At 50.0% G+C, this 20,530-nt stretch overlaps 5 protein-coding genes across 5 annotated transcripts; 3 read left to right on the top strand and 2 right to left on the bottom strand.

Annotated features, from left to right (window-relative positions):
• Positions 1-450: 450 nt before the first annotated feature.
• BKA55DRAFT_498202 (chromatin remodelling complex Rsc7/Swp82 subunit-domain-containing protein) lies at positions 451-2,808 on the bottom strand (the record flags this gene model as incomplete). Its single annotated transcript, XM_046186527.1, has 4 exons — positions 451-1,301; positions 1,356-2,198; positions 2,399-2,479; positions 2,742-2,808. The coding sequence occupies 4 exons, from the start codon at positions 2,806-2,808 to the stop codon at positions 451-453; spliced, it is 1,842 nt and encodes a 613-aa protein (XP_046057057.1).
• Positions 2,809-11,859: 9,051 nt separating this feature from the next.
• Positions 11,860-14,863, top strand: BKA55DRAFT_496326 (uncharacterized protein; the record flags this gene model as incomplete). The annotated part of the gene is made up of 2 exons (XM_046186361.1): positions 11,860-12,055; positions 12,108-14,863. The coding sequence occupies 2 exons, from the start codon at positions 11,860-11,862 to the stop codon at positions 14,861-14,863; spliced, it is 2,952 nt and encodes a 983-aa protein (XP_046057058.1).
• A 115-nt stretch (positions 14,864-14,978) lies between these two features.
• On the bottom strand, positions 14,979-16,878 carry BKA55DRAFT_551191 (P-loop containing nucleoside triphosphate hydrolase protein). The gene is made up of 2 exons (XM_046191339.1): positions 16,775-16,878; positions 14,979-16,710 (listed from the first exon to the last, which is right to left on the bottom strand). The coding sequence occupies exons 1-2, from the start codon at positions 16,800-16,802 to the stop codon at positions 15,104-15,106; spliced, it is 1,635 nt and encodes a 544-aa protein (XP_046057059.1). The 5' UTR covers positions 16,803-16,878; the 3' UTR covers positions 14,979-15,103.
• A 364-nt stretch (positions 16,879-17,242) lies between these two features.
• On the top strand, positions 17,243-19,007 carry BKA55DRAFT_551192 (pyridoxal phosphate-dependent transferase). The gene is made up of 3 exons (XM_046191340.1): positions 17,243-17,745; positions 17,797-18,289; positions 18,339-19,007. Exons 1-3 carry the CDS (start codon positions 17,534-17,536, stop codon positions 18,942-18,944), a joined length of 1,311 nt encoding a protein of 436 aa, XP_046057060.1. The 5' UTR covers positions 17,243-17,533; the 3' UTR covers positions 18,945-19,007.
• Positions 19,008-19,083: 76 nt separating this feature from the next.
• Positions 19,084-20,245, top strand: BKA55DRAFT_551194 (uncharacterized protein). Its single transcript, XM_046191341.1, has one exon. It carries the CDS (start codon positions 19,219-19,221, stop codon positions 19,939-19,941), a length of 723 nt encoding a protein of 240 aa, XP_046057061.1. The 5' UTR covers positions 19,084-19,218; the 3' UTR covers positions 19,942-20,245.
• Positions 20,246-20,530: the final 285 nt, after the last annotated feature.

Here is a 20,530-nt window from a genome sequence, read left to right on the forward strand (position 1 = left end):
AGAACAGTAGGGTATGTTGCCCCCGTGAACGTACCTAATCAGACTAACTACCTCAAATCAAAACCAACAAGTAGAAGAAAGCATAAAAAGTAACAATCGTGTGCCCCTGTCCTGTCCGACTCCTCTATCCCAGCCAGTCCAAATACTATAGCAATTCTTCAAGCCAGAAGGCCCCTTGAGATGCACATAGTCCCTCCACTCATCTGCATACTTGGAGACCCAGGAGGGAGAAATTCAGACCAAGAAGATAGCGGTCTTCTGGCTCAAGTCGTATGTAAACACAAGACAATCCGAGAACGAAATGAAAGAGATAAAAAGGGGCGAAGAAGAAGAAAAAAAAAAAAAAACACAAACAAACCACACTATCAGTTTGGAATTCTCAATGAAAGCAAGTGAAATCGTGTGCTATATCATTCCATCATTTCGCATCACCAGCTGGTGTTCACAAACTTATTGAGGCTGTTGCCCGGGAGTCCACCATTGCTGGGCTGGCGAATGCTGACCGGACCAGCCTTGGGAGACCGATGGTCCACCAGTGCCACCTTGAGGCATGTATTGCCGAGGCGTTTGATCTGCAGGGTACATACTCTGACCCGCACCATACTGCATACCAGCCATGCCGGGGAACTGCATACTTTGCATCTGACCCGAGCTCCCTTGACGGAGATGCGAAGGTGACTGCGACGGGTGAGGTGCTTGAGACTGAGCAGTGTAGCTGCCGTAGCTATGCTGGGGCGCCTGCGGAGTCTGCGGCCACATTTGGCCCGATTGGTAGTTGTAACCAGGCGTGCCCTGAGACATGGAGCCCGCTGAACCGGGAAGTGTTGGTCTGATCGACTGCGTTGGTGATTGAGCCATACCTCTCATGGGTGCTTGACTGAGACTGCTCTGCGCGCTGATCGACTGGGAGTAGGGCGCAGTGGTCATCATCATTTGAGGGCTCTGAGTGGAAACCAATCCAGGCTGCTGCGACATGGCCGTAGCCGTAGTATGAGGTGAATGTGAAGGTCTGCTGGTCGCCGTGTTGGAATTGTCGGCCGAGGCCACAGGCTGCTGGGTCAGATTGGAGGGGGGCTGCTCATGTGGGCGTCGCCAAACGCCCTGGAGATAGTCGTTGCGCATGTCCCGCTGCTGATTAACTGACCTGTTGAAATCTGCGGCATGATGGGCCTGGGCGTTGAGCTCCCCGAGGGGCGAAGGACGAGTCTGGTCTTGGTAAGCAGGGCCGGTGATCTCCTGACGAGGTCCGCCTTTGAGAATTCCTGAATAATCGCGCGGCCGGGAGTCGCTCAGGTCTGATCCTAGTGTCAATCCGGGCATTCTTGTCGTGGTTCCGGGTGGTGGTCCGATCATACCTGGTTGAACGAGGTGCGGCTGTGGGGGGCCGGGGAACGGTCCTGGGTTGTTGCTATACACAATCTCTGGATGGGGACCAGCTAACAAGACGTTGTTCTGCTGGGCCTCGGCCGCCTCTCTTGCCTTTGTAGCACCGGGGCGCTTCTCACCGGCAAGGTCAGCCTCAGTGAATCCCTGTTTCCGGGCCTTGGTTTCCCAATAGTCATCGCGAACTCTGCGACCGTTGACAATCACACGGCTTCCAAACTGTCGGAACATAGACCTGGCGGTGACAATGGCAATCTGCCTGGAGCGATATGAGAAGGGAAGGATTTCTTGCCCAACCAAATCATCCTTTTCGGCCTGGCTTGCAATAATCTTGTACAGGGATCTGTTCTTGTTGAATAAAAGGTACGAATCACGGTAGCCCAAAACCCTAGCACATTCGGTAGCCAACATGAACAATTTATCCCCACGGTTAGGAACCAAGAATGTTCGGCACTTGTATTCTCGTCCTCCGTTAAGCGTGCCGTTGAGCTGGACTTTCTTCTCTCCGAACTCATCGATTTCGCGGGGTATATACTCATCTCCAGTCGGGTTGAGCTGGTCGGTCGTGTGGTCTCGCACAGTGGGCAGCGCCTTCAGTGTTGACTTTGTTGGAGTTGTCTTGGGGGGCATCTGCGTCTGCGGCGCGTAGGCAGGACTCGTTTGTGGCAACGCTGAGCCTTGAGACTGGGGAGTCTGCGGTGGAGGAATAGACTGAGGAAGGGTCGGGCCTGCGGCCTGCCCGGGAGCCTCGGAAATGCTCCCTGTTGATCGTTTATTCATCGGTCTTGCCTTTTTTCGAAGTGGTTTCGTATCACCTGCAAGTTGCAAGATTGGTCAGCACGTTCCCTCACCAATTGCATCATAATGCTCGCAAGTGCTACAACAAAACACGACGCAAAGCATGTAGACGAAAACAATAGTAAAAAAGAAATCGCAATTGATCGCCATGTCTGGCGCAAAGTAGTCGGGTGCCGAAGTGAGTAAAGTAGCGGCGGAGTACTAATCGCCGACATACCGTCATCGCCAAGCTGCGGCGCGTCGTAAAGTCCAGGAGAATGACTGCGCTTGAGTGTGCGCTGAGGTTGTTGCGTTAGACCTATAACTAGAGAAGGCAGATTAGCATATTGAATCTTGAAGTGAATTAACGGACGGTGGTGACGGGTGGCGCAACCTATTTCGCAACTGAATATCCTGTAGCAGGGCGCGAAAGGCGTAGTGCGGGGCAAATGAATTCATCATGGAGTTTGAGCGCAAGTGGTATTCCACCTGCACGCATATATGGTATGATAGAATAGTGGAGGAGTTTTTGTGAAGGCCATGCGATCGCGAAAGGAAAGAAGTAGAGTTATTGAACTTACCAGGTGAGCTGAGCGCAGCTGGATTGATCGTCGCATTATCAGCGTTGGTTTGCTGAGCGGAGTACATCACAGAGCTACCGAGCCAGCGGGGGACGGGTGAAGTTGCGACCACGGGAAAGCGACGGCGACGTGTCCAGAGATGTTTGGACTGACGAGTTGACGGGTTGGAGAAGATGCAGAAAGGAGGTAACGTCAGTCGCACGTGGTTGGCAGCCAGAAGGAGGCGCGTCGTTGAGCGTGAATGGCGAGTTGTAGATGTATGGCGAGCTTAAAGTGGAAAACCTGCCTAGCCTTGTGATGTGCGATTTGGCCAGCCAGGCCTTGGCTCGGAAGGGAGAATCAGGCGCAGGCCGGGGCATAGACTCCAACCGGAAGTTGAACCAAACCGAGACAAGATCGTAGTAATCCAGACGCTGGCCGCGGCAGCGGCGGGACAGGCGTGCGAAGAAGCAAAACGACAGGCAAAACAGAAGGTGACGAAACAAGAAGCAGAAAGCAAGACTGGGAAAATAAACGCAGAATCAAACTTTGGCTGGATTTACCTTTGTCTGGTGATAGAGTGATATAAAATATAGACGCGGATCGCGTTGTGCGACAAATGCGACAACGACGTCAAAGAGGCTCACGAATGAATCTCAATGATCAGATCAGCGTATGGCGCGCAAGTAAAACCAACGAACGGTCGCGTAACAAGAATATCAACAGATCCTCTGAAGATTCGAGGATACGCGTCAAACAAATTGATTGATAGATTGTTAACAGGATGGTTAGACAATGCGATGGAGCGGGTGTATGCGTGCGTGTGTGATGGCGGAAAGCCGATGGTGGATGGATGGATGGTAATGGGTTAATGATGGACGATGGGATGGTGGCAGGTGGAGGAGGGGGACGGGACTGCGCGCTGAATCTGAATGGGGTGGGAGGGAAGGTGCAGTAGTAGTGCGAGCAGCTAAGGTAGTAGCTACTGGGAAATCTGGGAATCAGTCGCACTTGCAGTAAACGCAGTGGCGATTTGAGACCAGGAAGCTAAGGTAAGAAAAACCACTCTTGGGAAGCAGGAGCATGCCCGAGCAGGAATGGACCAATCAACAAGCCTTGAAGTGGCTCCAGCAGGAAGAATCCACAAAAAAAGACCAGGGATATCAAGACCCAAGACCCAAGAGTCAGAATCAGAATCAAAAACCAGAACCAAATCCTTAAAGGTTCAAGCCGGAGGAAGTGGAGGAGTAGGAGGCGGCGGCGCAGCAGGGGGTGTAAGCGACGGTGAGTGACTCTTAATTAGGGTCTCTAACACGGGTGATTGCGCGCCAGTGATACTGTAGCGTACCTAGGTAGGTAAGCATAAGGTAGTATGAGATAATGCGACAGAGGAGGCGCGCGTGGATGTGGAGAAGAAACGAGTTTGAAGCGTTCAAAGCGGAGATCGTCTAGCGCATGGGATGTATCAAGTATCGACCCAAGTGTGGTCCCAATCCAATGTCAACGCGATGCGATGTGATGCGATCGCTGCGCTTTATAATGCTGCGCTTTGTAATGCTGCGCTTTTCCAAGAGAATGAATGAATGAATGGGCGGATGTATGGCGCGTGTTAGGTAAGAAACGTTGGTAATGCGACAAAGGCAGAAACAAGATTTGCAATCAACGATATGACATATCGCGACTGGAGTGACAAAACGGTTGATAGCGGACAGGGGAAAGTTCAACTTGCTGCGTTTTGCCGACGCTGTACAAGTTGCGCGTGTTGCGCGCGTGAGCTGTGCTCCTTGAGGTTCAAATTCAAGTTAAAGGTGAACAACCTGCGAGGAGGGGACTTCTCTCCTGGTGCCCCAGAACTGCCGTACGACGTGGTGATAGGTGATGTGATGAGGGGAATGCTGTATAGGGCAGAGTGAAACGAGGCAGTTTGCTGTGTAGCGACAATAGGAAGATAGGATGGTGATGGTGTCGATGATGTTTAATCACCGTATTGCCAGTCTGGGCGAGTTGGTTGTTTGATACACAGATGAACAGACAGATGGATGGTTTATTGTAGGTGCGGATGGCATCCGTCTTCGGTACAGACAGCGCTGGAGGATGATGGATGGAGGAGGAGGACGACGAGGAGGGAGTGGGACAAAGAGCTGCTGGGATATCAAAGAAGATGGAGTGGAGGGTAAAAGGGCTTACCGTTGGAAAGACGGTGCGATTGAGGGAGACGGATGACGAAGGATGGTTGGTTGAGATGGCGCAAGCCTGGGGGAGGAGGGGGATGTGAGTGGGGAGTTAAGCCAAGGCATGGGACATGAACAAGGGTCGACGAGCAGGGGAACGAAAACCCTGGTTGGCTATCAGTAGGAAATGGTGTGTATGTATAAGAGTAAGACAAGACACAGTGAGGAAGAGGAAGAGGAGACGACCAGGCGGAGGCGGAGTCGAGCTTTGAGCAGCAAAGATAATGATTTTGGTGATAGAATCTATCGCCGAAAGACGTGAGAGAATGCGGTGTAGACGGTTCTGGCGGGAGAAGCAGCAATATCAAGAGGTGTGTTTCCGAGATAAGAAACAGCTGATGGTGAGTAGGGTTGACAGGATAACCAAAATGAGACTGTTCAACTTCCTAGCACAGACACGTACATCAGTATGGATCCCCGCATCACCAGCATCAGCATCATTGGAACCTTTAGCTCAGCTTCGGCTATAGCTCAGCGCCTCCCCAGCCAGTCTCTCAAGCAGTGACATGTCACTGGGCAAGGTTATTATTGAACGTGTGCACATAGGTACGCCAAAGAAAGCAAAACCCAATTCAGAATACACCGTAACGGCTGAAGCCTATGGGTTCTGGTAGGCTAAAGTAAACGGCTTGGGTGTCATCAGTTGTCAGCATCTCGTAACGCGTCAATGTGTCAGTTGGATATACACATTTGTTGCTTGATATTGATCAAGTGTTGAGGGTTTGATCTGCTTCAACTGGGGCATCCTTCCTCTATCACAGATTATTGTTTCTTGAAACCCTAGCCAGCACTCGATTTTGCATCTGACAATGAAAGATAGCCGAGTTGCGGTCTTTTGGCATATTCCTTTGTGATAGATCCATGCACTAGGCAGGTTCCTAGTTTTGAGATGGACCTAGACCCACGAATGAGACAAGGTCAAGTTTAGCATGTCTGTGTGTTTTTTGACATTAATTCATGTCTGTAGCTAAATCAAACCAATCAGCTTCATTCTCCCGGTCAAGATAGTGAGTCAAAGGATTCGGCATAGTACCAGTGATCCATCAGTTTGTTAACTCGAGATAGACGGATGGATATGGAGATGGAGATCCTCGCGAGCCTCTGATCCGCTATACTGGGTCTGATTGTCGCACCGTGCTCTGTGTGGTCCCATTCCCTGTGACGGGTGTGTGGGTATGCCGCTCACTCCATGCTCCATGCTCCATGCACGCAAGCGCCCTTTGTCGCCCTAGCCTCCAATGTCTGCCTGTCGCTTGTCCCGTGGGCGCCGTCACGATGCTAACTGCATGCAGATGCCATTACATTGCTAGCAGTTCTGCCTTCAACGACATGAAACGTTGTTGCGTTGCTGCGCCGCAGACCTTCATCAGCATTTTGATGTCTCATCGTACAGCTAGTTCTCTTTCCATATTCGCATATGTGCTCTATTTAGGTGAGCTTCCAGTTGTTGTATCTGCACAGAAACTCTTGCGGTATCAGACAAACGACATGGCGAACCCGGTTCAGAACTTGAAGCATTGCAGTACCCGACCAGCTTGCGTCGTCAACCATAGTTCGGTCAGTGGGTTTAAGACGGTATCAACATGCTCACCGAGGTGCCAGTCGAAACAGGATGAGAAACACTTTGAATGTCGTCTTGCTTCTCATGTCTCACCTTTTTTGGCCCGTGATATCTTGTCTCATATCGTGTGCATTTATTACTTTGTTTGACCCACATCGCATCTCTTCCGCGAGATGGTCTCACTTTAGCATCAAGTAGGAAAAGTCCATTAGGCTAACTGCTGCCTTCATTCTCGTCAATCAAGGCATGAATCTTGTTTCTTCCAGCCTTCATGAGAAGCGAAGGGACGTCACAAAGTCGCACTCATGTTGCATCGCTCGTTCGCTCATCTTTAAAACACTCCAGTCTTACATTCTGGTCCTCGGCAGCTGGTTAAGAACAGGACCCAGCTTGACAGTAACTCAACGATAGACTATCGACGGCTGAACAGCACTAGAAGAACCACAACAAGTTTAATGATAGCACGTCGTGGTGATGTAATAGTGCACTCAAGATCCGGAGCCTGATCCTCTCAATGGTATTTCACAATGAACCAGACGAGTCGAGGTTCCTTGTACACCTCAAAAAGCTCCAGCAAGGATTGAAAAGACACCGTGAAGTGATGGAGACACTAATTCCCAGTCAGCCATTTAGATGGAACCCACCTCTATGCAATAACGTTGCAAATCTCCAACGTACCGTAAAAGACTCCAAATGTCTGGAACACCAACCGAGTCGATCAGTCGTGGCCCCCAGAATCATGATCTGTTCCACCGTTGTCCACTCAAGTCCCTTGTCCCTGTCATGCCTCTGATATAACCTGCCCTGCTCGATATGGCACTCTGCAGAGCGTGCCAACAGTTCATAAATGTGTTTGAGATACTATATGAACTCATCACCCAGCAGACTGCTAAGAAATGCATTCCTAGGTCCGGGTAGTTAGCAGTCAAATGGAGCCCCGGAAAGCTATAGCAGAGGGAGGGAGGTGCGGGAACGATCGCCCCAAGACCCCAGACCACACCAATTCATGTCCCCAGCCAGCCAGCCAGCCCAGCCTAACCAGCCCAGCCCAACCCACGACCCTCGTTCACCGTCCATCCGTCCCCGCACGCACACAGTTCCCGCTATGTGGCTCTCCTCCCTTCATGGATATGTACTGTACGATCATGGAGAAATGCCATGGCCAGCGAGAGGCTGCATCTCTGCATACCAAGTAGAGAGACCCGCTGCCTATGTTAGCCATGCGAGTGCTCCCAACGATGCTTTAGATCCAGGATCTTCATGTCCCCCATGCACACAGGCCCATCCACCATGACCCCAACCTTGACCCCAGAGGCTGCTGTCTCCGCCATGGCCCCATGGATTGACTAAGGTCATAGAACAGATACGCGAGAAGCATGGCCCTTGACCTTCTGGGAATGGGAGAGACATCTGTGCCCCGCGCTCCCTCGTGGTGCTCAGCTCATATCCACAGACGGCCTGCGAACTAACAAGCCACAGTTCCCATTCATTAATGATTGATGAAGCGGGGATTACCGATATCGATCACCAACTGATCCACCTCGCCTATGTTTGACTTGGCCCGCCGCGGCTTTTATTCCATGCTCCAACAACCAGCCATCCATGGAACAGTTCAGCCGTTGTTGTCTTTGAGCCTCACTCATCCTCATGCTATTTTAATACTGTGGCACAGATCTCTAGCGAGATTGATTGGTCTTTGTTGCGTCGTCATGGTTCGCCCATCCCTCAGCTGTCGACTAGACGTGCCCAAACACATCAGGCCAAAGGCGCCCTAAACATGGACCTTCAACCTCAGTACCTGCCTTAAACCGTAACATAAAAATCTCGCTTGTAGATCACTGGTAAACGTCGTATGAGGTTGCTTTCCCGGCCGGCCCGCACGTGAAACCTTGCCGGCGCTGGACCCCCAGTCCCTTCGCCTCGGCTTAATCTCTTGTGGAAAATCACCGTCAAGTGGCTGAGTTTCCCCTCGCCAGATCCTGGTCTCGCGTCCCCAAGGTATAATTTAACCTCCCGTTTTGTTTGGCTGGCCGTCATCTCCTTCACCTTGCGCGGTTTCTCGATTCTTTGAATAACTGAGTCGCCATTGTCTCTTTAGCCCGCTGACAATACCTGAGTCAACAGCCTTCTCCATAAATCCGGGTCCGCATTGCATCATGCTGATGTATTATCCTTGCTAATCTGCCCTCGGCTCTCTGTCTTGTGACGCTTGACCGGCTGGAAACTTCGTCTTCTGGCTGACTTGCGAGTACGAAACCAATCACATCAGTCCGTGCGGCCGATTCTTGGCTACCAACAAGAGGCGTTTGTCTCGGCCCTCATTCCAATAGCCTCACACCCAGGCCCCTGTTCTTTTTATGATATGCTTGTCCTTCAGATGGTTTAAAGTGCAGCAATCCGATTTGTATCTTTCCCATTCGATGCCTGATTCCATCCAGTGGCAGAACGACAGTTCACTAAGCAAGTCCTTACCATCAGAAGAGTTCAACGAGTTTGCCGGGCTTCACTTTCTGCAACGCGCGCCATGCTCTTGAGATACATATGTGACATGAAAAGCAAAGCGACATGCTTTGTAGAAGTTGCCCATCACGTATTGGCGTTGAGCCCTTCGCAACCATGATAAGATTATATTCTACTCATGTTCGAATGCAAAGTCTCTTTTGAGACATGCATCTTCTCGTTTCTTACGAGCTCTTGTTGCACGCTAAACGCGACCCCGTGAGCTCTTCTCCGACGCGCGCCGCATTCTCAGACTCGAGCAAACCCCCGGCCCTAACAGTACCCGGCGTCATGCATTTCCTAATACAGCAGCCTGCCGCTACCCCTTCGCCATCACATGGATCAACGCGCTGTTCTAGGGTTCTGCTCACCGGCCGCAGCCACGCCTGGAATTGCTAAACACAAGTCTCGCGTAAACAGGTTGAAGAATCGAGTAAATCACAAATATCTGACAGGACTGACAATGGACCCGAAGTCTATTCAGGTATGACAAGACCCATTAGTATGCAACGACCAAAGCCCTGCAGTTGACAGAAATACTTTGGTTGGTTGCATCTGCTCCTGTCAGGCAGCCTGAAGATGAAGAACGGTCGTACCAATCTGTTGTCATAAGTGCCATCTCAATCTTGGATGCTGTGAAAGTCCTGCCGGTGTGAAGTTGCTTGGTTGCCAATATTTGTCTGAAATTTGATGGGATATCAATGATAGCAGCCTCAGTCATAGCAATAGGCTACAGGGATATTGATGACAGCAATGTCGCAACTGCAGTAAGCCCCCAATGGTCACTGTTGACCCGTGGGCTTTCGTTTTCGACAACTTCGCTAAATTAGAATTTGCCACTATCATTGTGATATCCCTCTCATCCTTCGCCTGAGCTTCATACCGCCAGCCACAGTACACCTTGCAAACGTGGCAACTTGTCTCCATCTGGCGAAACCATGGAGTAGAGTTTGGAATGAGCCAAGCAATAGTTTTGTGCTCATCAAGTCTTGTTGTATGTTGTAGAGAGGATGTTTGAATGAAATTGCCGATGGCCAGGGCCAACAATCGGGCTGAAGTAAACTCAACATGATCATGGGTGACTCCATACCTGAGGGATTGAGGCAAGAATAAAATGATGACGAAACAAGCACATCTATTCAGAGGTTCTATTGATGGTCTCGGCTGCCCTGCGGTCTCCTTGTGAACCCTCGGGAGCCTGAAGAGACTTTCCCAAGTCGATCCCTTTCCGAATCAATGCTTCTCATGACAACGCATAGCGAGATTGCCATTGGTGCAGGACGCTGCCTGCATATTGAGGCTGGCTGTCAAATTTGGCCATTGTTGTAACATTAACTTCGAGTCACATCAGGCAAATCTCTCGGCTCTGACTCCCCGAACCAGCCAGTGCATTATCAGCTGAGAATCCTTCCAGTATTGAACGGCGAGTTTGAACTCGAGAGATGTTCATGAGACGAAAGCGCCCAAGGGACTGCCTTACTTAAGGTCCCAGATCTGAAAATGATACTCAACCCCCGGAAGCTAAAGCATTGTGACCTTCGCGGAACAGCGCCTCTCGGACTGCAAAATTGATCCGAGGATGTAGTTCACTGTGCCTAACAAACCTTGTAGGTGTTGACGAGACCTATAGGATACAGAAGCTGTATGCTTCCAAGCCGTGTGAGCATTTGGTGCTTGGCCATCTTGCTGGTAAGCTCTTGCCAACACCACTCGGGATCCGACGTTCGTGAGGGGGTGAAGAGTGCTAGTCTTGACACCGCACAAAGCGATAACCTGACCCCCAAGGAGTTATAGCACTTGCATGGCCACATTTTCATCTTGTAACAGCAAGACGCTCTCTGATTCATCTCCATGCTGACAGGACTTGGCCAGATGCAGTGCTAGCTGCTGCTGGCAGTGCCCCCACCTGCTGAGGCTCTCCAAGACAATGAATACAATGTAACGGGCTTTGAGAAAAGACACGTCTCTGAGCCCGTGTTGGAAAAGATGAACTCAGTGTTTCCTGGCGGGCGGGTAGAATGACATAAGCTTGTGCATGGATTTGAGACTGTGAATTTGTCCCTATGCCACATTACGGCAACAATATTTCTATCATTGGCTCATACAAGATGCCAGAAGCTATCATCAAGTTTGATGTCTCGTTGACCAGACCTCGCAGGCTCGGGGCTGGCGGTTCTAAGTGTAACTGAGGTAAGACCCATATAATCCTTTATGTCCAATTGATGCACAGGATTTCCAGTCAGATATTCGATGATGTGGAGAGATGCTGAGGTAGAATAGCAGGCGACTGTCGGATCGGATATGTGTAAGTCATGTGTCTGTTTGGCAGATGGAGAAAGCTGCAGTTTGGCAGCATGCCTCTGGGACGACGCATGTTCTCTCCAATAGCATCCAAAGAAATTATTTTGTTTAAACTTCAAACTCCTGGTGCTCAGGGTATTGAATTTTGTATGAAACGTAATTCGTAGATTGAAGGACTGAGTGAAAAGCGAAGTGAAGTGAAGTCCAGAGCACGTGACCTCGCAGTCATGTGATAAGGACAAGCCGTTTATTAAACACAGATTTCTAAGAAAGTGAAAGAAGTAATTGGAATTACCAGATACTTTCCAGTACATAATGAGAGAGACTCTTCTTTTGTTCTCGCTTCTTCAGGAGGTAATAAGTCCCAAGACCACGTACGATCAAGATGCTTCCTTGTTCGCAGGACCTTGAAGAACAATGAACAATTGCTGACTTATCGATAAGTGCCCCACTATCGCCTACTCGGACGCTTTGCGATCAACAGTCTTTTCATCATTATTATCTACTCTAAACTTCACCGCGTTGCGAGAAAAGCAGCTTGTCAAAGATGGCGAGCTTAAAAAGATCCAGCGAGACAGATTCTCCGGCCTCAAATATCTCGAGCAAGGTCTACGTGCGATCAACTCGGAGTGGCAAGGTGCAGAAAATCGTGAGAGAAGTCTACTTACGAACAGACATCCCCTGCTCTTCCAAGCTCTGCAATGCTTGTCTTCAGGATGCCCCTAGAAATGCCGCCCAGCAAGGTGAGGCTACCCCTTTCGTCTGACTTGTTTAGTTTATTGATGAGTATTGCAGCTCAGCCTTTTGTGCTCTCGGACAAGCCAGCAGGCACCAAGACTTTCCCCCAGGGCCATTACCTAGTCCCTGATACTAACGCGTTGCTCAACGCAATGGACCTTTTCGAGCAGAGCTCAGCTTTCTACGATGTTATCATCCTGCAAACAGTACTGGAGGAGCTGCGAAATCGTTCATTACCACTATACAACCGTCTAGTGGGGCTCACAAAGAGCGAGGAGAAGAGATTTTACGTCTTTTTTAACGACTTTAGGCTCGAGACATTCGTCCACCGTCAGGCAAATGAGACTGTAAACGACAGGAATGACAGGGCTGTGCGGTTAGCTGTTAAGTGGTACGGCGAGCATCTTGCCAGGACAAAGGCGAAAAAGCTCCCAGCAGTAGTGATGCTTAGCGATGATCGAGAGAACCTTCGCAAGGCCAAGGAGGAGGGGCTTCATGCATCTTCTCTCCGGGATTATGTGACCAGCCTCGAAGATGGCGAGAGACTACTCGATATGGTCGCAGAAGCTCAAAACCAAGAGTCTTTTAAGAAGCAGGGTCAGATGCTGTACCCTGAATACTTTACTCTATCAAGGATGATGACCGGAGTTAAGGCTGGGTTGATGCATCAAGGAATCTTCAACGTGTCGCCATATAACTACCTCGAGGGTTCAATCAAAGTACCGGCATTCCCCAAGCCTCTGCTCGTATTGGGTCGCGAAAACATCAACCGAGCCGTTGATGGTGATGTTGTGGTAGTTGAAGTTCTTCCCCAAGAGCAGTGGAAAGAACCCTCGACAAAGATCATTGAGGAGGACGCCATCACCAAGAACGAGAATGCAGATGTGGAAGAGAGTCAGGATCTCGTATCTGAAAAAGAGCGAAAGGCCTTGCAAGAGCAGGTCAAGAAGACCCAGAAGAGTGCATCGGAGAGCAAGCCTCAGCCTACGGCCAAGGTTGTGGGTGTTATCAAGCGTAACTGGCGTCAGTATGTTGGTCATATCGACCCTTCGTCAGCGAGCAAGGCTTCCAGCCAAGGTCGCAAGCAGGATAGCGTTTTCCTCATCCCAATGGACAAGAAGATTCCCAAAATCCGCCTTCGCACACGACAGGTTGCTGAGCTCCTTGGCAAACGCTTGTTGGTAACTATTGATGCCTGGGAGCGTGACTCAAGACATCCTGTAGGTCATTTTGTGCGATCTTTGGGTGAGCTGGAGACCAAATCGGCCGAGACTGAAGCTCTGTTGCTGGAGTGGGATGTTCAATATCGGCCTTTTCCCAAGACCGTATTGGACTGCCTTCCCAGAGAGGGACACGACTGGAGAGTGCCGGCGAGCATGGAAGACCCTGGCTGGAGGCAGAGAGAGGATCTCCGAGGTCTTCTCATCTGCAGTATTGACCCTGTTGGGTGCCAGGATATCGACGATGCTCTCCATGCCAAACAACTCCCCAACGGAAATTATGAAGTTGGTGTTCACATCGCCGACGTGTCCAACTTTGTCAAGCCTGCCAACGCCATGGATACTGAAGCCAGTATCCGAGGTACCACAGTCTATCTCGTCGACAAGCGTATCGACATGCTTCCTCCTCTTCTCGGTACGGATCTTTGCTCGCTCAAGCCTTATGTCGAGCGATTTGCATTCTCTGTGCTCTGGGAGCTGGACGACAATGCTGATATCGTCAACGTTCGCTTCACCAAATCTGTCATCAAATCTCGAGAAGCTTTCAGCTACGAACAGGCCCAGTTGCGAATCGACGATGAGTCTCAACAAGACGACCTTACCAAGGGAATGCGCATGCTTCTCATGCTATCCAAGAAATTAAAGCAGAAGCGAATGGATGCTGGTGCCCTGAGCCTCTCTTCCCCAGAAGTCAAGGTGCAAACTGAATCTGAGACGTCTGACCCTATCGATGTCAAGACAAAGCAGCTTCTCGATACAAACTCTCTTGTCGAAGAGTTCATGTTGTTTGCCAACGTTAGCGTTGCAGCCAAGATCTATGAAGCATTTCCTCAAACCGCCATTCTCCGTCGTCACGCCGCTCCTCCAAAGACCAACTTTGACGAACTATCAAACCAACTCCGCACCAAGCGTGGCATGGAGTTGCGGACCGACTCTAGCAAAGCCCTTGCCGACTCTCTGGATCAGTGCGTTGACCCCAAGGAGCCATTTTTCAACACCCTTGTGCGTATCATGGCTACTCGTTGCATGATGAGTGCAGAGTATTTCTGCTCTGGAACACAAGCCTATCCTGAATTCCGCCATTACGGTCTTGCTTCAGAGATCTACACTCATTTCACCTCTCCTATTCGACGTTACGCCGATCTTCTTGCCCATAGACAACTCGCTGCTGCCATCGACTACGAGGCCATACACCCCAATGTCCGCAGCCGGGGTCGCCTTGAGGCTGTCTGTAAAAATATCAACGTGCGTCACCGCAATGCTCAGATGGCTGGTCGTGCCAGCATCGCCTACTATGTCGGCCAAGCCCTGAAGGGCAAGGTTGCTGAGGAAGACGCGTTCGTGATGAAGATTTTCAGCAACGGTTTCGTCGTTCTTGTTCCACGATTTGGTACAGAGGGCCTGATCCGCCTTCGAGACCTTGCGGAGCCTGAGCCCGAGGCTGAGTACGACGCAGAGACATACACGCTTACAACCAAGGGAAGCCGCGAGATCAAGGTGGAGCTTTTCCAAAAAGTCAGGGTTAGAGTCCGTGACGAGAAGGATGAGATGACGGGCAAACGCGGTGTCAAGATGGAGCTAATCGAAGCATAGATATAGACGGGCAAAAATTAGGTTGTGTCGGGAGGTACACGGTATCATATCTAATCTACGAGTCACTTGGTGAACCATGTAGTCTAGGCGTTTTGGGAAGACAAATTGTTTTTTTACGAATGTATATGCACGGATATAAACCGTTCTACCAGCCATCCTTGAAACGCCAAACTTTCCAGTGAAGAACTCATGTTAACCCTTCCGTCATTTTGCTGAACAAAACCGCTGAAATACTTTTCTTTACTGTTCCATAGCATCAGCGGCTTCGGCACTGCCCTCATCGTCACCCCATAGGCCCTCGAGCTTGAACTCGGCAGCCCATTCAGTAACAATCTGCTTCTGATCAGCAGCAACCTCGTCCTCGCCAGCGTTCTTGATAGCCGGCTTGGAGGCGGTAGTTGTTGACTCGACAGCTAGAACAGGAGGCTCAACCCATCCCTGGATGCGGCCGTCTCGCCAGTCAGTAACGACTGTCATGGCAGCAGCAGCAAGGTTAGGAATACCGCCACGACCAAGACGGCCTCTCTTGCGGGCGACTTGAACGAGGAAGTCGGTGGTGACATCACCATCGGCACGATCAGGGAGAAGGGCAGGGATATCGTAGACGTTTGTGAGCTTCTGCATAAGATCGGGAGAAGCTGACAGACGCTTCAGGAGAAGAGTCACGGCGGGAATAGGATCGTCGATCTGCTTGGGAGGGACAGCGTTGAGAAGAACCAAGTGAGCATGAGCCTCAGTGGCGTTCTTGAGAGAAACGAGACCAGCAGATTGGGTGGAGGACGATGAAGGGAAAACAACACCCGGGGAGTCGAGAAGAGTAAGCTTGCTGTCGATCTTGACAGAGCGAATGCTTGTGGTAACACCAGCCTCGGCACCAGCAGGGCAAGCCTTGGAAGAGCTACCGCCCTTACCGCTCATCCTTGAAAGAAGAGCGTTGATAACAGAGCTCTTACCCACGTTAGGATAACCGATAACACCAACAGAGACAGCACGCTTGAGTTGTCGGCTGGCGGCAAAGCTCTTGAGGGCCTTGAAGAGCGTGGCAGAGGTGCTCTGGACGGTCAGATCGCGGTGGTTGAAGGTGTGGGCGTTGGGAGCAGCGCCAGAGGCTCGGAGGGGCAGAGTAGGGAAGTATCGTCGCAGGTAGATAAGCCAGTCTCGTAGAACCTTGGGAGGGATGAGATCGACCTTGTTGATGACTAGGATCAGTCGCTTGCCACCAGATGCGGCAGCCATAACCTGGCGCTCAACCTCGCGAGAGCGGGTGCCCTCAGGATCGCGGGCGTCGAGGACATAAAGAACAACATCGGCCTGCTCAACGACTTGCTTGAAGACTCTGTCATAGGTCTTTCTCGAAGAAGCCTGACCAATGGACATCTCAGGGCCACGATCGTTGTCGGAGTCGTCGCTATCGTCGTCCTCGTCCATATCATCGTCGTCAGCGAGTTGTCGATCATAGGTAGCAGCAGCAGCGCGAGCGCTTGCAATAAGCGCAGCCATGGGGTTTGACTCGTCGATATCCTCGTCCATGCCGTCCTCTTCCATCTCGTCGCCAACGTTGACCTGGACATCAGTCATGGCCGCCTCATCCTTAGCGCCCGTCTTTGCAGCCTTGGCCATCTCTTTTCTTCTTTGCGCCTCCTCGGCCTTCTTTAGACGGTTCTCCTCAATCTCCTGGAGCAGCTTCTCCTTGTAAGGAAACAGATTGGGGATACCGGGATCCTTCTTTAACTTTGATCGCCATTCTGGGTTCTTCTTCGCCAACTTGCGCTCCTTCTTTTGCTTTGCGGCGGAAGCCTTTTCGATCTTGTGGCGAAGACGAACGGGAGTTCGCTTAGACTTGGGCTCTGAGCGATCGAATTAGTATTAGGGACACTATAGTCAAGTGAGTTTTATGTCGATTCAACCTACTCTTGGGCTTGGTAATCGAGCCGGCCATTGTGAAATTTTTGACTTGACTTTACTATGATCGGCTTGTCTTGTCTTGTCTTGTTCTCGTCTTCGCTTGTATAGCCTCGACCAAAAGTTTGAAAAATTAAGTGGGATATCAAATTCTGCCGCTTTATTTTTCAGACCGCTTTTCTTCCCCCACTTCGGAAGGTACGTATTTTATTGGCGCATCAACGGAACCTGAGATTGATAAGTTGACTTGCTATTTACAGACAACGATGAAATATATCATAAAGTTACAAGTCGAATATCTCAATTCAGTCTCAACGCGATGCCGTTTGGTCTATTTTAGCCTCTGTAAACTCACATACCGGCTAGATAATATACGTCTGTGTTGGCAAATATCGTAGTTCAAGTGATTGTGAAGCATGATTAAAGGGACTAAATTAACTCAAGGACTTTCGATATCACTCTTTAACTCATCAACTAGTTGATTATATGATCACTCTGGCAGTTCCTTATCTTAGATCGTTGTGAATAAGTTGGTAGAAACTAGCCAGACCCGAAACCCGATAACATACCTAGACCCGAAGACTACCACAACATACTAGGTACATACCAACATGATATGGCTATCACTTGTTCCCGAAACGCGAAGGAAGCTGTATAATTATAAGATAATCAACTACAACTAATTCTTAAGCAACATATATAATTTACTACCCGTCCTCTCATATATCAGGACACACTTACACTGAAAGCCAAGCCAATACCACAACTATGTCTTCAGAACTCACCCAGCAAATTCAGGCGGAACTCGAAGCCGCCACGACTCGATACATTGATCGTAATCCGCTATCGAAAGCTCTTCATGATGAAGCTCTCAAATCAATGCCTGGCGGAAACACCAGAACTGTTCTCCACGCTAGTCCATTCCCTGTTGTGATCAAGTCTGGCAGAGGCCATCAAATTACTTCTGAGGATGGCCATACGTAAGTCTTATAAGCTCTTACAGCCAGTAATTCTGCTTACAGATCATATAGTTATACAGATTTTACCGGCGAGTTCACAGCTGCTCTCTATGGACATTCCAACCCCGTCATTCTCTCGGCTATTCGAGATGTACTTGACAATGTAGGGATGAACGTTGGTGGCAATACAGCTCAAGAGCAGATATTCGCTCGTGAAGTCTGCAGTCGCTTCAATCTGGAACAAGTACGCTTCTGTAACTCTGGTACTGAAGCCAACATCCACGCTCTAGCAGCTGCCAGGGCTTTCACCAAGAAAAGAAAAGTCGTCACTTTCACTGGAGGCTATCACGGTGCTGTGATAGGGTTTAAGGGAGGAAAGCCAGAGGCCAATAATGTCGACTTGGATGATTGGGTCGTGGCCAGATACAACGATCTTGATAGCGCTCGTGCTGCTATCGAGAGCGAGGGTGTTGCTGCAGTGTTAGTGGAAGGGATGCAAGGCTCTGGAGGTGGCATTCCTGGCCATCCTGAATTTCTTCAGGGCATACAAGAAATTGCTGAAAAGGTAAGTTTACGTGCTCTGTCTACTCCATGCTGTATACTCACAAGTTCAGGCTGGCGTCTTGTTCATCATCGACGAAGTCATGACTTCCCGCCTCTCAGGAGGGGGCATCTCAGAAATTAGAGGACTCAACCCAGACCTCAAGACTTTTGGAAAGTATCTGGGTGGAGGCCTCGCGTTTGGTGCTTTCGGTGGAAGAGCAGACATCATGGCCGCCTTTGATCCACGACTTCCTACTGCTCTCTCGCATTCAGGCACTTTCAACAACAACACTCTGGTGACACACGCTGGCTACGCTGGCCTAACAAAGATCTACACACCTGAGGTTGCAGCTCAATTTACCAGGTCTGGTGATGAGCTCAGGGAGCGACTCAATGCGGTAACAGAGGGTACAAGAGTACTCTTTACTGGTATCGGCACTATCATGGGAGTCCATTTTCCCAAGGATGGCGCTCGTGTAATTGAAAGATCTGGTGAAGTCGAAGAACTTAATTTCCTGAGGGATCTCTTTTGGCTTGAGATGATGGAGGAGGGTTTCTGGGTCGTACGCAGAGGATTCATTGCTTTGGTGCTAAACACTCCCACGGACGAGTTTGATAGGTTTGTCAGTTGTGTTGAGGCTTGGGTTTCTAAGCGTGCGAATCTGGTTAATATCTAACTACAATTCGTATTATTAGAGCTTTGATTGAAATATTATAGAGGTTAATAAATATCTTCGTCGTATTTGTCAGATAATAGATATAAGTTGTTCAAGTGCATACTCAGTGTCTGATTGGTCGGTCACTTTGCCATGCTCTCCACATAATTCTTTATCTTAGTTCCCAGTACAACTCCATGCTTCCACCTTCAATCGCGCTTTTCTTTCCTTCTCAGCCTCGCGCCAACCAACCGTTCATCTCCATCACAACTCCTCATATCACAACATCTCAACGATGGATTTCCAAAACCGCGCCGGCTCAAAATTCGGTGGTGGAGGCGTCGCCTCTCAATCCGCCACCAACGCCGACCGTCGCGAACGTCTTCGCAAGCTCGCTCTCGAGACCATTGACCTCGACAAGGACCCCTACTTCTTCAAGAACCACGTCGGCTCTTTCGAGTGTCGTCTTTGTCTCACGGTTCATCAGAATGACGGCTCCTACCTCGCCCATACGCAGGGCAAGAAACATCAGACCAACCTCGCCCGTCGCGCTGCTCGTGAGCAAAAGGAAGGTCGTCAAGGCGCCGTTGACCCAGCTACTGGTCTGCCCATTGGAGTCACAGGTGCAGGCTTCGCGCAGCGTCGCAACGTCGTAAAGATCGGACGCCCAGGATACAAGATCACCAAGATTCGCGACCCTGTCTCTCGCCAGCAGGGTCTGCTCTTCCAGCTTCAATACCCCGATGCGACCCCCGAAACATCCCCAAAGTGGCAGGTCATGAACGCCTTCACTCAGCACGTCGAGGAGCCCGACAAGAACTTCCAGTACCTACTCGTCGCCGCCGAACCTTACGAGACAGTCGGCTTCAAGATTCCAGCCCGTGAGCTCGACAAGCGCGAGGACAAGCAGTTTGCCTTTTGGGATCCGGATGCCAAGGAGTATTGGATCCAGGTTATGTTTATGACTGAGCGTGAGGAACGTTTCAACGCGGCCCCTGGTTTGACGGCCAGGAGGTAATGGCCCATTTATTTACCCTCTGGTGGTCATGGTTATTTGCATGTTGGGAGTAAAGAAAAGGATATCCGGGTCCTGGGACGGCGTTGCGGTGTTTTTGCAATAATTCTGTCTGAAGCATACAAGTCTCAAACAACAACAGAGCCTTGTTGCTGTGTATGGGGCTGCCAAAATTCATATATGATTAGCACTCAATCTCCTGTGATCCTGGCACAGCTGCTTAGTGAGACTTTAAGATAATGGTAGACTGGATTTCAGATGGCATGTCTGACATGACACAGTTCAAATACATGCACTATCACGATACATATCCATATGTTTTACTTCTATATTATTATTGACTTGTACAGCAGTGTCTGGAAACCTCGTGTTTTGTTACATGTCCCATATAATGCGATGCAAATTGCAGACAGCAAACGTCCTGACCGACTTGTATGCCCTCCATCTGAGCCAGTCCTGCTACCATAGTATCATCAAAAACATACATCGAAACAGCCAAAGACTCAACAAAAAAGGCAAGCCTCACAGGATTCGCTCTGTCTATCATGTCATGAATAACTGCTTGAAAGACGGCGTCATTGTACTCATCCGG

The sequence above is a fragment of the Fusarium redolens genome (genome assembly GCF_020744475.1).
Source record: "Fusarium redolens strain MPI-CAGE-AT-0023 chromosome Unknown BKA55scaffold_1, whole genome shotgun sequence".
NCBI lineage: Eukaryota > Fungi > Ascomycota > Sordariomycetes > Hypocreales > Nectriaceae > Fusarium > Fusarium redolens.